This window comes from Ursus maritimus, unplaced genomic scaffold (genome assembly GCF_017311325.1).
Source record: "Ursus maritimus isolate PB19 unplaced genomic scaffold, ASM1731132v1 scaffold_11, whole genome shotgun sequence".
Classification (NCBI taxonomy): Eukaryota; Metazoa; Chordata; class Mammalia; order Carnivora; family Ursidae; genus Ursus; species Ursus maritimus.
Window position 1 is genome coordinate 13,106,783 of NW_024423453.1, and position 16,853 is coordinate 13,123,635.

A 16,853-nucleotide genomic window follows, 5' to 3' on the forward strand; every position below is an offset into this window, starting at 1 on the left:
CCTGCTGAGGAAGGAAGAAAATGAAACACTTATTTAAATTTAAAATACTCCAAACCATGCAAGAGACTCAGTTTAAAGAATGTAGTTTCCAGGGGGAAGTTCTTTTCTTCTCTTCCTCCTCCCTCTCGAACCATGCAAGAGACTCAGTTTAAAGAATGTAGTTTCCAGGGGGAAGTTCTTTTCTTCTCTTCCTCCTCCCTCTCGTTCCCCTCCTCAACTCTAAAATACATGCACCTATCTCAAAGTTCAAAAAAGTACCTTTTAGAGTAGGAGGTTTAAAAAACAACAACAACAAATGTTTTGCTTTCTTTTATTTCCTCTTCTTATGGAATTAGACAGTAGAAGCTTAGAAAAATAATAATAATTTCACCCTCTTGAACTCCCTTTGGTCTGTTTCAATCATCAGTGTGGTCATTCTCAAAACATTTATTTGAGAAAATCAATTTGTCTAGTAGTTGAGTTCTCAGAGCTCATATTTTAGGATGTCACTCGTGGCCTGGAGATTAAGACCTTCACGTGTTCTCCACTACTCATAGGATTATTAAAGGAAGGTTTTTCAATCATTCTTTAAGTGCTGGCATTAAATCAGTTAGTGCTAGAGAACTTTTGCTTCCCCTCCCCCATCTCGCCCCAAATGAGGACCTTCTTCTCTGAGCGAGTCTCTTTCCTTTGCCCGAAGTGGGCTGAGCAAAGGAGCGTGACGCAAAAGTGGGCTGTGTCCTTGATGCTCGGGAGCGCCTCTGCCTCCTTGCGAATGCGGCCAGCGGCCGCAGCAGCAGCTGAAGCTCTGCGCTCCCCAATCCTGCCTCCTGGGCAGGCGCTTGCAGCTAAGTACGCATCTCAACTGCACCGAAGCCTCCTCTGTCTTTTCAAGCTCTTCATGCTACCCAACTGAAAGGAGAAAATGGGCACGGGGGATTTTATCTGCATTTCCATGACCGGAGGGGCGCCCTGGGGGTTCCGATTGCAAGGTGGCAAGGAGCAGAAGCAGCCCCTGCAAGTTGCTAAGGTAGGACCACCAAAGAAATGCTATCACCGCTCTGTTCTGGGAAGGAATGAGAGCAACCTGTTGATGGTTTTTTTTCAAGTTCTCATTCAGGAGTTTATGTATTAGTTTGATTTTGGCGCCGATGTTAAATTTTTCTACGATGCGGGTTTGTTCGTGTTTCCAAAAAGCTTTGAAGTAACATAGCATATATGTAATTAACCAGTAATTGATAGGGGGAAAAAAGAGTGCCGCATTTGTCAGCTGAAGAAAAGCCTAATCAGCTTCTCTGACAACCAGCAAGACACTTGGGAAGTTTCTTCTAGGCAATAGTAGAATATGCAGTTGAGTTATTGTTTCGTGTTACTTTACTTGGTTCTGGCAGAAGAGAAATGCTCAGCTCAGCAAAACCAATTGGTGTGTCTCTTGGGGACTTGTATAAAGCCTTGGTAGTGACATTTATAATGCAGCATTTATGAAAAGGCCAACTTTGGGCAATACTTTTAAATATATGATGAAAATGTCAGGTAATCTATTTGAAAGAATATTCTTTTAAGGATTTGACAAATAAATGCAAGAATCTACTGCATTCCATATGTGTACTCATCTAGTTAAGTGCTCAACATAAAATTCAAAGACACTAAAAATATGTTGTAAGTAACTTATAGGAAACTTTGAAATGCATCTAATAACGATTTTAAATGTTTTAAATGTTTTTGTTTCCATTATATTGCTTGTTTTTTGCTACCAGTTTGCTGGAGGGAATCTGATATTGTCTAAATTGGGATTCAGCTAAAATAAATTTTTAAATGCATGAAATTTAAGCAGACTTTTACCTGATTTGAATACTAAATTGTAGTAGTGTATGAAAGAACATGTTTGGTTTGGTTTTTTTTTTTTTTTTTTTTTTTAATGTTCACTGTGAGGAAAGGAGTTTCTTTGAAATTTTCTGCTCCTAGGCTTCCAGCGGAAAATCCTTTCATAATGCAATGGTGGAATCCTGCCACCTAGTGAAAATTTCAAACATCAAGAAGGAGACATAAAACAGAAGGTGAAAAGCAAAATTTTTAGAACTGGAAAGTTTCTCAGAGACCTCCGGTTCAACCTGCGGATTTTAGATAAGGAAAGAGCCCAGAGCGTTTAAGTAACTTTCCTCTGCTTCAGGCTAGCAGTGATTGAAGAATCTGGAAAGGTAGTTTCATTGTGTTGCTTTAGGAATTGATGGCAGAAAACATCAGACAAAACAGTGATGCCTGCTTCAGAGTATGCAGAATTCATGGCCTGAACAGGATTTGTTCTGGGTCTAGAATAGCAGTTGGCTGGCTCCAGTTACTGAGATTTGGGTTCTAATTCCAGCTCTGATCTAACTTGTAGCCGGACCTGAGACAAATCTCTCACCCTTCCTGAGTCATCTGTTGTGGCGTGGCGTGTGTGTGTGTGTGTGTGTGTGTGTGTGTGTGTAGAGGGAGAAAGAGACAAACATTTTGAGTGAGGTAGGAAAGGAGAAGTAAAGAGGAAATTAACTGTACTCGACCATCAGTGAGATTCTATTTTGCTCGAGTATTTTACTGTCCTTATAGAATACAACTTTAGAATCACTTGCCTACCAGTTAAAATGTGGGGACAAAGGTGGCTGGATGCTGTTATTCTCTGTTAGTTCTTTGTGGCCAGACCTTAAGAATAGGGTGGGTATTCGGTTTCTCCTGAGTCCTTAATGTACTTATTGCAAAGCAGAGCTATTATGTGGTGATTTTTTTTGGAAGAACTAAAGCAAATAGCTAGTGAAGTGTGTTTTGGGAGCATTTCTCTACTGATGACATCTCTATCAACAGGATTCAGAGAGGTTATTATGTGTGTGAGTGTCAAAAAATTCAATCCTGCTCTTACCCCCCAAGTCAACTTTCCTAAAATACCCTGCAAATATAGTTGTGGTTTTTAAAAAAATTATTAAAGTATTTGGATGTTTGCTTTAATTATCGAGTTTGTGAGAGTATAATTAATTGCTAATTCTAAAATATCATTATGACGGCATCTGGATGTTTGCCTTAATTCACGCACGCGTGAGTGTGTGTATGTGTGTGTGTGTGTGTGTGAGAGAGAGAGAGAGAGAGAGAGATACACTACAGTTTACAGTCTAGTTTTCCCCATATGTAAAAAGTGACTAGAGAGCCTTCTAAAGAAGACAAAATTTCTAAGTTACTATGGCAATGCCTACTTTTGTTGGTCTATTTTTTCCCCTTAATTCAAACTTACATTTAATTTCTTATACTAGCATTATCTGTTCTAGAAAACCCTTGGAGCAAAGTGCTTATTACTTTCTATGTTATCAAGGCCATGGCCTCGCTAGGATCACTGATTTCATTTAAAACATCAAGTCAACTCAATTTTAGTAATGGTCCCTCAGCTCAAGGTGAAGTGTATGTTGCATGGCATAGACTTCCTCTGTTTCCAAGGCGATGCTTATGAGGGCCAAGTCACCTCCAAGAAGGAGGGTGGAGAGGCGGACGGCAGAAAGGCTGGGTAGGGATGGTTGCTGGCAAACACTATGCTCACAGTTTCGAAGAACATGCAGAAGATGAATTTGGGAGTTAAAGAAAATACATAGTAAGAAAGAAAAGGAAATTTCAGACAGTCCTTGAATCGTGCCCCCTTAAAAGGGGAGTGCTTCAAAGCCGTTCCATACATGACAACAATTTTTTGGCTTGTATGAAATATCTAGCGTTCATGTTTTTCATAATTCTGTATAGAATGAAAATTGAACACGCTGAAATAGGGGGGGAAACCCTATCTAATATTATTAACAATGATTAGAAATTGAGTACCTTTATAATTCCCGGTAAATATCCTTCTAGTGACACTTTGGAGAGATGTTCAAACATTTTTAGTATTTGGCTAGCTGATTGAACAGTAGGCAAATGCCGACTTTTAAAGATCACTAACGGAAATTTTAATAATCAAACTTTTCATTGACATTGAAGCTCAAGGCCATAAAATCTGGTTTTATTTGCAAGAATAAACTGAATTTTTAAAAGATCCAAACCAGTTGCCTGGTTTTTGAATGTCTATATATCTTTTAATTTATGTTCTAAATACATGTGATAGAAAGCAAACATTTCTGGGTGCCTGGGTGGCTCAGTCAGTTAAGCATCTGCCTTTGGCTCAGGTCATGATCCCAGGGTCCTGGGATCCAGAGCGCATGGCCTAGGGCTCCCTGCTCAGTGGGGAGTCTGCTTCTCCCTCTGCCTCTGCCCCTCCCCCTGCTCGTCTGCAAATGCGTGCTCTCTCTCTCTCTCAAATAAATAAATAAAATTTTAAAAAAAAAAAAAGCAGATGTTTCTAATACAGAGTCATAAATATATTTCCAGGAGATCATTCATAGAAACAAATTCATTGAGGCATATTTACAATATAAAACCCCATTGTATGTGTGCAAATACTCTTAGAAAAACTCTGTTAGCACTTTTACTTTACAAAACTCATTTTTCAAACATGTACTTACATGGCTATGCCTCCGGACAGATCACTTTGGAAAATCTTCATGTAAAGAAGTGGGGAGAAATTTTTGTTTTACAAACAAATCTTATGAACAAATCAGTAATAACTCACATTTTGAAAATAATGAACAAAGAAATGTTCACACTGTATCCTTTATACGTTTGAATGTTTAGAACTGTAAGCTTTCTTCAAAACATATAGACCACTATGGTATTTATTATTCTCTTATTGAATTTCTTTTCTTTTCCTTTTTCTTTTTTAAAACATTTTTTTTAAGAGGGGGAGAGGAAGAGGGGTGGGGGGAGGGGCAGAGGAAGAAGGGGAGAGAGACTCTTAAGTGGTCTCTGGGCCCAGTGTGGAGCCTGATGCAGGGCTTCATCTCACAACTCTGAGATCATGAGCTGAGCCGAAATCAAGGGTTGGTCACAACCTACTGAGCCACCCAGGTGCCCCTGAATTTCAATTCAAAGTTTCAAGTAGCTTTTATTAAAATTGACATGACAAATTACAATCATGTATTTTATGAGGCAAAAGTGGATTTAATGATTCTGTATGTCAGCTCTTTAAAACTTTAAATAAAGATATGTTAGTAAAGCACAATCAGATAACATAGTCTTATCTATTAGTGCCATCAGTGAGGTCTCTAAAATGTTTCAAATGAAATAATTCCAGCATCATAGCTATTTCTAAAGGGAAAAAAAGAAATATTTTGATGTGTTTGAATATGTGTATTTGAGGATAAATGCTCCTTACTACATATGGAAAGCTAGTAACATCTTCATTAGAAGATATGACTGATCACTTCACTTTTTATTGAGTTTTTGAGCGCTTTCTAGAAATTCTAAAAACAGGTATGCTTATAGAAGTCAGTACGAACTAGGTAAATCCATTAAGCATATGTTATAAAATCTTTGTTTTGGAATTGTGTGTTTGAAGACAGATCACTGTTTGTTGAAAGACAATGAACTAAGATAATGACTTTGCATCAACTTTACCATTACTGGGACATGGCACATATGCATTTATCAAGCTCTTTTCAGGAAAATATTCTTTGCAGTATTTTCTTTGCAGGTGTTTTTTCTTCAAATGACCCCCATAACCTAAGAAGTAGTTTGAAAAATATGCTTATTTTAGAAATGAAGAAATTCAGGCACAGAAAGGCTAAGTTACTTGCCAAAGATTAAGCTGTAAAAAATGGTGGGATTTGATTGTGAATCTGACTTCTCCTTCTGAATTGGTAAAAACAGGTGCCTGAGAGAATAAGGGGAGGCTAAGGTGGTTCCCAAAATGAAGCTTATAAAAAATAGTGTGCTCTTCATCCAAACGTGATTTAATTGGCCAAGGGACCCCCAGGTATCAAGATTAATAAACACCCCGAAGGCAATCCTAATGTGTGGTCAAGATTCAGAAGCACGGCTATAGAAAGTTGAGGCCAGATATGTCATCACAGGGCTTCCTGAAGGGTGGCGTGCTATGTTCTTCTAGCACAGCCCCACTGCCCCTTTTCCAGCTGATGTAAGAGGAGAACCAGAGAGACGCAAGAATTGTCTGAGTCCTTAGCATTGTGATGAAGTCTTCACTTGTAGTGGGAGGGTTTTCCCTTTCTGAAGCCAAGACCTCTGGGTTGCGGGAGGCAAGGAGGTGCTGGGAAGCTTAAAAATGATCGTTGTAAAGATTGGAGGTGCCTGCAAGAGGGGAACCTGGCAATATATTCCCTAGCAGGATGTCTTTTTTGTCAACGGAATTGCCGACCTGCCTAGTGCCTCTCTGAACGGTGGGATAAGAAGTAGGGAGGGGTGACTAGGGGAGTAAAACTGGAGAAAGATGCAAGAGGAGGGAGAGAAAAAGACAAGATGAGACAGAGAGGGAGAATGAGAGAGAAAAGTAGGAACTTAACTATTTGGTAAGGCAAGGATCCTTGCATTTCCCAGGGGTGAATGACTGGCACAGAAAGTGGCAGGATTTGAACCACCTTGCCAGTACCCTACCCAGAGAGGCAAGCTCTTAGCTAGGGACTGGCAGGTGCAAGCTGGCATCCTGAGGAGCTACTGGGGGTCTTGGAAGGGAGCTGGGCAGGAGCCCTATTTCTCATGCTGTGGTAAAAGCTTTCCAGGGCTCCTTGAAGAAACTACGTAAGTGCCCTAGCTTCTGGACACTGGCCACAGAGAGGACAGAGATGGCCACTCAGCATTAACCAGAGAAGTGCAACAACCAGAAAGAGAAACACCACCTCATTCAGTTATAACTAAATATATCTACCATCCCCCTCCTTCTCCGGTCTTCCTGCCTTCAACCTGGGAGGAGCTAGAGGGAGGTAGGAAAAGAGCAGACAACACGCTCCTTGGGGTGCCAAGCCCCGGAGCCACAAGCCCGCCACGGTGCTTAGGGAGAGAGTCTAGGAACAGACAGTGGATTGAAGCTGTAATTGGACTAGACTATTTTAATAACCAAAAGCCAACAGAAATGCATGGGATCTAACCAAAGTATTATTAAGGGAGGGATTTGGCTTTATCATACTTGAAAACAGTTGCTGGAAGAAATGAAAGTTTCATGTTTATAACTGAATGAGTTGACACTCCTCAAAAACATCGGTTCCATCACACAGGTTCCTATTATTAATCACCTGTATTTGACGTATGTTAGCTTCAAAACTTAACCACCAACTCGTGTGACTTCCATAGATGATCATGTTGAAATTTTTTTATCTAGGATTCATTGAATGAATGAAAATCTGGCTTTGGGCCAAATAAGAAATTTAAGCTACTTCTTTTCTCTTTTCCTTTCGTTGAATGTGAATCAGCACTTTAATAACCTGGTATGCTTTTTGCTATTAGGTAGGCTCATACTTTCAGTTAGTCTAAAAGAGTGTGTCTTGAACATTATTGTCAGGATCCAGAACTCTTAATTTAAAAGTAAGTACTCTGAGCTTTTATAGGGTCTTAATCTAGGGTGATTGTTGTTTTTAAAGAAAGTCATATTGCAAATTCCAGAAGTCAGTATGTAATATCATTGTGACACACATATTATATCTAACTGAATAATATTTGTATATTTCTCATGGTAGTGGTTTCCAAAATAATTTAACCTCCCTCTGTCAGTTAGTAAGTGTCCAGGAATATAAACTAATTTATATATTTATCTAAAAATATTTCACATGTGTATATCTTACAATCGTCCAAGTATGTTAACATATGTTATCTCATTTTATACCAGTTGACTAGACGGTTTTATTACTCTCAGTTTATAGATGAAAAAACTGATTCAGAAAAAAATTATTTGCAAAAAATTTATATAAAGGAGTCCGAAGTCAAATATAATTCTTTCCCCTATGGCAGGGGCATCATGCCACTCTCTGCATCAGTTTGGATAAAGAGAACAATCTATCATTTAGTAATGCTGAAAACTGCCAAACTTTGATTTAGAGTTTGTATGAAATGGTATGTCACCTTCTAAGATTTAACCATTAAAAACATATATAATTTCTTCTTTTAATGGGATCGAGGAAAAGGATGACAGGAAATGCATCTCCAAGGTCATGTGCAGTGAGAGACAAGACTGGAAAGTGAACCAGTTTACATATAAATAAACCTAAAAAATATATGGATTCCAAGATTTTTACTGTAGCTTTCCTAATAGATTCATGATGAATGCCATGAGACTTTTGTAAAAGGAAATGGAGAATTCCTGCATCAGCTTCATTAAATAATCCTTAAGAGTGGGGTGCCTGGGTGGCTCAGTGGGTTGGGCGTCTGACTCTTGGTTTCTGCTGGGGTCATGATCTCATGGGTGTTGGGATGGAGCCCTGTGTCTGGCTCCCCGTACAGCGGGAATCCGCTTGAAGATTCTCTCCCTCTGCCCCTCCCTGCATTCACACATGTGCATGCACAGACACACTCTCTTTCAAATAAATACATAAATCTTAACAAAAAACTCAGTCTTTAAGAGTAAACAACTTCAGGGGCGCCTGGGTGGCACAGCGGTTAAGCGTCTGCCTTCGGCTCAGGGTGTGATCCCTGCATTCTGGGATCGAGTCCCACATCGGGCTCCTCCGCTATGAGCCTGCTTCTTCCTCTCCCGCTCCCCCTGCTTGTGTTCCCTCTCTCGCTGGCTGTCTCTATCTCTGTCAAATAAATAAATAAAATCTTTAAAAAAAAAAAAAGAGTAAACAACTTCATGAAGTTGAAAGCCTTATACGAGAAGCAAAATATGACTTGCAGTTTGGTGGGTATTTCATTGTTTGACCACCTCAATGACAGCGTATTTACAGTATTGAATTACCTTGGCATTTTATTTTTTAAAAATTATTTACCATTCTTTTTTATTAGAAAGAAGTAAAGTTGGCCAGGTTCTCAACAAATTGTCTTCAGTGTCTTTGTGAAATCCATTGGTATGTGGCAGGTCATTGGCAATAGTAGGTATAGTTTGGTGTTACGATGGTCTGGATGTAGTTTTCCTTAATTGGCCTTTAAATCTGGTGTGTTTCCAAAAAAATATACTGAAAAATACAGTGGATTTGCCTTTTGAAACACTGTGTAAAAACTCCTGTCACTTGATTATGTAACAAATAATTTTCCTAACCTTGGTCTTGGATTTTTATAATCCTGCTCATCCATGGCTAACTTTTCCACTTTTATTTGGAATCAGCGTGGGTACCGGATTGATGAAATGATGGGGTGGATGAATTTTCCTGAAAAGAACTACAGGTTTATGATCTGTCTAATTCTGCCTGGGCAGTACGCCTTCCTTTACTGCTCTTCCTTCATTCCCTTTATCAAAATTTACCTGGCTTGAATTTCACCATTTTAGGATACAGATTATTTTTCCCTAAGAAATTTATAACAACAGCCAATGAATGTCATTTTTTCCCCAACATCTTCCTGCCTTTAACAGTATTTTCTGGAGATAACTTTATTTAAGAAACTCCTATATAATGTTTCCTGGATGCCAGACGCTTCCTTAAAACACTTTTTAAATATGATGAGAAAATTCTGTGAGGTTATCATTGTTTGAGATCCCCATTAGAGGAGCACAAAGAGGTGAAGCGACTTCCCCAGGTCATATAGATAGTTAGGGTTAGACCTGGTTCACACCTAGAGAGTGTGGCTCCAGGGTTTGTATTCTATACACACAATTCTTGTGGGTCTAGTGTAGTTTACTTTATTCATTTTCACAAAGGGGGATAAATGCAATGAACTTAGATGGTAACTGGGTACTGGCTTTCTACATCCTCTATGGCTCGTATTCTTTCCTGCCCGGGATGCCTTTGCTTAGGACTTCAGCCCAGGCCCTTACTCTTTGCTTTTAGATAACTACAAGCCTTTTAACTGTCTCCCCGCTTTGGGTTTCACATTCCTCAGATTTATGCTACAGAGAGCTGCCAGAGAGATTTTTCTAAATCACCTGTTATATCACTGCTTAAAATACTTCAAAGTCTCCCCATCATAGTCATCAAAAGAACCATAACATTTAAAAAATTTTATTAAGTACAATTAAGCACTTGATGAATTCGATCATACACAATAGCAGATTTTTTTTCCCCGCAGGTAAAGAAGCTGAGGGTTAGAGAAGTTAACTAAATAATTTCAGATCACACAGCTGGGAAATGGCAGGTCCAGAACTGAGGCCAGTTTGATGCCAAAGCCCACAGTCTGAGCTGCTCCCTGCACCGCGCCTTGTTTACTGGCCCATGACTCCACTGTGGCATCCGTCACCCTCCACGATCTGGTCCCTGCCATACTGTCCAGCCCCATCACCTGGTACTCCCCTAAATGTGCACTTAGCCGTTGGAAATACGACAGTTCTCTAAAACACTCTGCCTTTCCTGCCACCACGAATCGTCTCTGCTGTGTGCACCCCTTCCTCTGGTACCTACCCTAATACATCGGAGAAATTTTACTCACTCTGGACAACTCTGTTCAGAGTCACTTCTCTGGGTGATTTGACTCAATTTTCTGGTCAGATGTAAGTAAGCATTTGCTCAGCGGTGTTCCCTTTATCACACGCAGGTTTCACCACATGCCTCCATACACGTTGCTGCCGATGGCTGTAATTTTTGTTCACATGTTTGTTTCTTCCATTAAACCAGTGGTATTCAAAATGTTTTGATTGTATCTCCTTAAGTGAAACAATTTTGAGGGTAGCCCATTTATACCTCATATACATGTGAATGATGTATATATATATATATATACACATGCAAGGGTGTGTAAATGAGATATATATATACATATATATGTAATACTATGCTAATATGTTATGTATAGTATACAATATATCAAGAAGAAAGTTTTAAGGAATAAAACAAAGATAAAATCAGCAATTTTTTTAAAAGATTTATTTATTTATTTACTTGACAGAGATAGAGACAGCCAGCGAGAGAGGGCACACAAGCAGGGGGACTGGGAGAGGAAGAAGCAGGCTCATAGCGGAGGAGCCCGACATGGGGCTCGATCCCAGAACACCGGGATCACGCCCTGAGCCGAAGGCAGACGCTCAACTGCTGTGCCACCCAGGTGCCCCAGCAATATTTTTTAACCAATTTTTATTTTGTTTTGACAGCGCAAAAAGTCTTCTCACTCTCACTGACCAGAAGCTTTTTTTTTTTTAGTGAGAACAATGTGTTTGATGGACTCTTAATTATGAAAATCCGAGTGTGACCCCATGAGGTATAATGAAGAGGTCTAGATTTTAGGTCTAAATTTTAATTTATTTTAATACTTGAATCTGAAGACTATCATGGTTGAAAAAGATAACCACTTATCATAGGTAGCTCCATATTGAATAAATGAAACACTAACTGGAAATTCTTTTTCATTCTCGACTGATAATGCATATGTTTTTGTTGTAATTTTTTGGGTGGATTTCCATCTTCCCTGGTAACCATACTTTGTTCTCATAAACTAATGAGAATAGGCTACATTTTAATATTTTAGTGTTAAAATCTCACTGATACTTTTTACTTGAAAGATTGAAAGCCTGTTAGAAATTCTTTTTTCTTTTTTCTTTCTTTTTAAGATTTTATTTATTTGTCAGAGAGAATGAGCACAAGCAGGGAGAGCGGCAGGCAGAGGGAGAGGGAGAAGCAGGCTCCTTGCTGAACAGGGAGACTGACATGGTCTTCATCCCAGGACCCTGGGATCATGACCTGAGCCAAAGGCAGATGCTTAACCAACTGAGCCAGCCAGGCATCCCAGAAATTCTTTTTTTCTAGTGAAGTGTGCAGATAAGACGTTTTAAAGAATAACACGCTTACATAATTTTCAACCAGCAAAATGGCATAATCATAGAAACATTTTCAAGAACTCTTCAAAATCTCTGTTTCTTCTACTTCTGTTTTTGAAAAGTTGCTTTCAAAACAATTAATTGTGAGGGAACATAGTATATTTATTATTCTAAAATATAGGCCAAGTAACCGATGACTAAGAGCCACTTATTCCAGAAAAGGTCAACAAATTTGGAATATTAATTTATCAGTTAAATGAAACTGTGACACATCCTTAGGTCTACAATTCTTAAAAAGATTTGCAAGAGATACACTGGACCTCAGTGATACAAATTTCTATGATAGAAACATTTTCCTTGGGGCGCCTGGGTGGCACAGCGGTTAAGCGTCTGCCTTCGGCTCAGGGCGTGGTCCCGGCGTTCTGGGATCGAGCCCCACATCAAGCTCCTCCCTATGAGCCTGCTTCTTCCTCTCCCAGTCCCCCTGCTTGTGTTCCCTCTCTCGCTGGCTGTCTCTCTCTCTGTCAAATAAATAAAAATCTTTAAAAAAAAAAAAAGAAACACTTTCCTTGTCACTCCCTATTTCACTGCAACATGTTTAAAAGATTCTAATATATTTTAAATGTGAGCTTTTATAAAGTTAATCATATTGATGACATCTGTAGCACTTTTGCATTCTATCTTCAGTTTATCCAAATGTGAATTTTCCTTTCAATTATGTCCTGAATGAATTTTATGGGAGGCCCCTCCATAATCTTACCTTCGAGTCTTTTCTTTATTAACCCCTGTTCAAGCAGCTACTTCCTCAGCAGTTTTATGTACATTTTTCCCCATAAAACACTGACTTTTTAAAAAAGATTTTATTTATTTATTTGAGCTAGAGCGAGAGAGAAACAGAGAGAGAGCGTGCACAAGCAGGGGGAGGGGCAAAGGGAGAGGGGGAAGCAGGCTCCCCTCTGAACATGGACCCTGGTGCGGGGCTGCATCTCAGGGCCGGGAGATCATGACCTGAGCCGAAGGCAGACACTTAACCAACGGAGCCACCCAGGCGCCCCAAAACATTGACTTTTTAAAAATTAAATAATTCATTTACTTTTGAGAACTTATCTCCATGATCTTCCTTATTGGTTCTCCAAAGGAATAGTTCTTCAGCTATGCAAATATCGAAATTGAATCTTAAAAATACTATACGTTGGGACATACCAGAAACATGTTCTTTTATTTAACTTTACAATAGACGTCCTCCACCAGTATTTTGTTCTAATATTATTTCTACCAGTTTCTTGGGGGGGGGCGGTTTGCATCTTCAACAATATTTGCTGACAAAAAATACGTCTTAGTTTGTTGCCAATAGTACTATTTTAGCCATTTTTGATTGCATCCATGAAGAACTTTCTAAACATTATCATTTGGTTTAAATTGTGGAAAGTTTTAAACTCAGTATTGCCTGACTTGAACCATTGTTGGACAAATTAGTCTAGATTTTTTTGTGTTCTGGATACTTCGTTATTAAATATCTTCTTGACTGATTACTTCACTCTAACACTGGCTGATATCATCCAGTACAATAAAATAAAGCACCTCTCTAACGACAGTGAATATAAATCCATATTCCAAATAGTCTTCTTGGTAATTTGGGATATTTTATCTACCTGTCATATGATTAGGCAGTAATGGTTTTTAATCTCACAATACGGCTGATGAAGAGTTTCTGTAGGATTATAGAGAAGGGTTAACTCTGCCATATTCTTGTTCTTTTGTGCTTGAAATGTAATTCTTATCTTTATTTAATAGCTTCCTTTCAGGAATATTTTAAAACTTGTGTCATTTTGTGGGAGTTAAAACTGGATAATAACATAGAAATTAACTTAATCAAGCACTGTAAAACATTATATATTACAATATGCTGAGAGAGAATGAACATGTGAGGAAGCGTCTTTCCCTTCCACCATGTTGGGAGGTCCTTAGTTCAGTGGGGTCACCTCAAATACTGTATGAAATTCATAATCTGCTTGGACCAGACTGGCCCAGGGTACCTATGTTAGCCTTTACGTTAATGTAGATTAAACATTAGTTGGCACTTATTTCCTTCTCATTTCTTAGATGAAAATAAATGTTCTTAGGCGTTCCAGCTGGCTTGGCAGATATGTGGGGGAAGGCTTTCAGGCACAATGCACTACAAATATAAAAGGGTCCTGGGACAGAAGCATCCTTGGCAAGTTCAAGGAAACCTAAAGATGCCAACAAAGCTGGCACATATTTCCATGAGAAATCACTATGGAAGCCCTGTCTTCACAGTGATAAAAATGAAAAACTCTCTCTCCTGGGAACCCCGACCATGTGGTTATTTTCCCATCATTAAATGATTAACATACTGATCCTACTAGAACAAATTTGAACTGTCCTTTTCATATTTCCTTCTCATCCATTTCAGCTTTTCATAATGTGGCAGCCTACTGACCAGTGTCTGGAACACTTTATTTAAATGAATAATTGCCACTGGCCCTTATGCAGAAGTTTGGTTAGAAATTATATTAAACTAATCTTTCTCTTCCTCTGAAATTGATTCTCCCAGTGAGAGAAGAAGAATTTAAGGAGTGTCAAGGAGAATTTGGTACATAGATCCTGTTTATTTTGACCTCAGTGTCAGACCTAGGGTAAAGAAAAGTTTTGTATTTTCTAGTGTGTCTTAATTTCCTTTCTCCTTCAAAAAAGATATAATCCTATTTAGATATTGTTTGGGAACTGATCCTTGAAAGGACAAAAGCATTTTAGTGCTGGCGACCATTTCTATGTAACTTTAAACACATTTTTTTCCTGAACCTCAGTTTCCTCATCTCTAAAATGGAGTGCTATGTAATGAAATTGCTGTTTTTGTGGATAAAAAGTGTCACCAGTTTGACAGGTGAATCTGAGACCCAAAGAACTGGTTAATAATGTGTCTTACCATTCTTTGTAAGCATTGTGTATTCAGATATCACCTGAGACATAATAATCATGCAGTAAAGGAGTCTGTCATCATCATCATTGTTCTAATTAGAGGAAGAAGTAACTGTCTTCTACACAAGTTTATTTTTTCTTCAGAAATTAAGAAAGCACTAAACCAATTCCTTGTACTCCTGATATACAAATGGAAGTTAAGAGCATGAAAGGCAAATAGAATGACATGTGATATTTCTTTCACCCAGTGTCAATTTTCATTTTTGATAAAACACAGCATTTCACAAAACGCTTACAGTATCACTGACTAACCAAGATTTGTTTGTTATGCAGTTTAATGAGTTTACAGCAAGGGATCCTAACGTTATACATTATACAAGGCCAAATAAAGCTAAATGACTGTCTCGTTTAAAAATAGCACAGATTTTTAAAAAGATTTTATTTGTTTATTTTAGATAGATGGGGGGAGAGAGAGCGAGAGAGTGAGAGCACATACGTATGAGTGGGGGAAGGGGCAGGGGGAGAGAATCTTCAAGCAGACTCCACGCTGACTGTGGAGTTTGAACCCACACCCCAGGAGATCATGACCTGAGCCAAGAGTTGGCTGCTGCAACTGACTGGGCCACCCAGGTGCCCCCAGATTGTTTTAAAGGAAAATACCTGAAGCTATAAAGAATTAATTATATATAATTATGCTGAGCTCTGTTTAGAGTGGACTCGGACTCTTTCAGTCATATTAGTCTCTGTGCCTCCGTTACCCCATTTGTAAAATGAGGATAGTGTTGGGACCTATCTCTAAAGATTATTTTCAAGGTTAGAAATATAAGTCACTTAACACAAAGGAAACATTCAGTGGTTTTTAAAAAGAATTATTAGTGTCTCCCTTTGTGGTTATTTTAATTTTATTTAACCAACTCTTGTGAAATTGAAGGAATATCTGCTGTCTTCCATGCAATGCCTTTTGAGATCCAGATCTCAATGTCATTGGAAAGCCCCCCCCCCCCCCCCCGCCATGAGATGGCATTTAATGGTTTCAGAATGTGGCCTTACACTCACTGAGTAAGCCATACCCCTTTCCCTGGAAACAGCATATGGAAATCATCACAAAGAAAAGGAATCATTTCAAGTGCTTTGAAAATATAAAAGAAAATAAATTGTCCCTGGTAAGTAAATATAGGACACTGATCTCTGAATAGTTAGGAAAACTCTGTGCCAGGGCCTTTGGCGAAGGCTAATGAGCATCTCCTTCCCTCCCCCACCGACACCCCCGCACTCTTGTCTTCTAAATTAAAAGAAGTTATTACTATATAAGGCAGCTTTTTCTAAGTAAATGATAATACATTAAGCTCTTGGTGTTTCTAACTTTCCAAATAGTGGTGAGTTATTTTCATCAGTCAAGATCAAGCTAAAATGAAAAACAACATTTGTGAAAGGCTCAGGCCTTGGGAGTCAGATACGACCATAGAACTCACCTTTATTTTATTTCTTCTGTGAAAAACATAACATTTTCCATTGGATGGTGCTTAGCATGACTGATATTAGATTGGATCGTGTAAATATTATATTACATTTACTGGCTGCTGCAGGGAGTCCGAATGCAGTGATCCATTTTTGGGTCTCCCATCTTCTGGCAGCCTGCCTGCCAGATGGGGAAATGTTGACCAGAAGGATTTCATCCTGAGGCAGAGCTGCGATCAGGAATGGAAGCACATCACTGTGTGCTTCCTCTGTGCCCAGATGACCCTGACGCTTCATGCTGAGTGAGTTACCAGGGTTCCTTCAGGGCTGAGAGGAGACACAAATTCAATTAAAGATCCCATTATGATATTTATTCCGTTCTGTTCTTTATTACCTTCTCTAGTCTGACCCTCTCCTTCTCTTTCTTACTTGAGAAGGAAAACTCCTTCTTTTCTATCTTCACTGCCCCCGTTCTCTTAATTCTCATCCTTTCTTTATCTAGTTCTTTTTATGTCTCTTGTTTCCCAGAGAGCTTAAAACCAAATTAAGACATGAAATTTGATGTTGCTTTATCTGCCGAAGAAAGAGGAGAGATACCGTGTGTGTGTGTGTGTGTGTGTGTGTGTGTGTGTGTGTGTGACAGAGATAGAGAGAGAGAGATGGAGGGAGAGAGGGAGAGAAAATAAACAGGAAGTTGTGCATAAGTCTCTCTCAACTGATTTTCATGGAAAGGTAACAACATGCTGGATTTTTT

General features: G+C 39.0%; 1 protein-coding gene across 3 annotated transcripts in view; it reads left to right on the top strand.

The window, feature by feature from the left end:
• The first annotated feature begins 795 nt into the window (after positions 1 to 795).
• The window catches only part of SYNPO2 (synaptopodin 2), a 163,722-nt gene continuing 147,664 nt past the window's right edge, over positions 796 to 16,853 (top strand). Inside the window, exon 1 of one of the 3 annotated variants that reach the window (XM_008689468.2) lies at positions 796 to 1,009. In XM_008689468.2, the coding sequence (XP_008687690.1) occupies positions 905 to 1,009 (105 nt within the window). In that variant the 5' untranslated portion in view covers positions 796 to 904. The remainder of the gene's footprint in view (positions 1,010 to 16,853) is intronic. The other 2 variants (XR_005833869.1, XR_568258.2) reach the window with 2 other exon arrangements.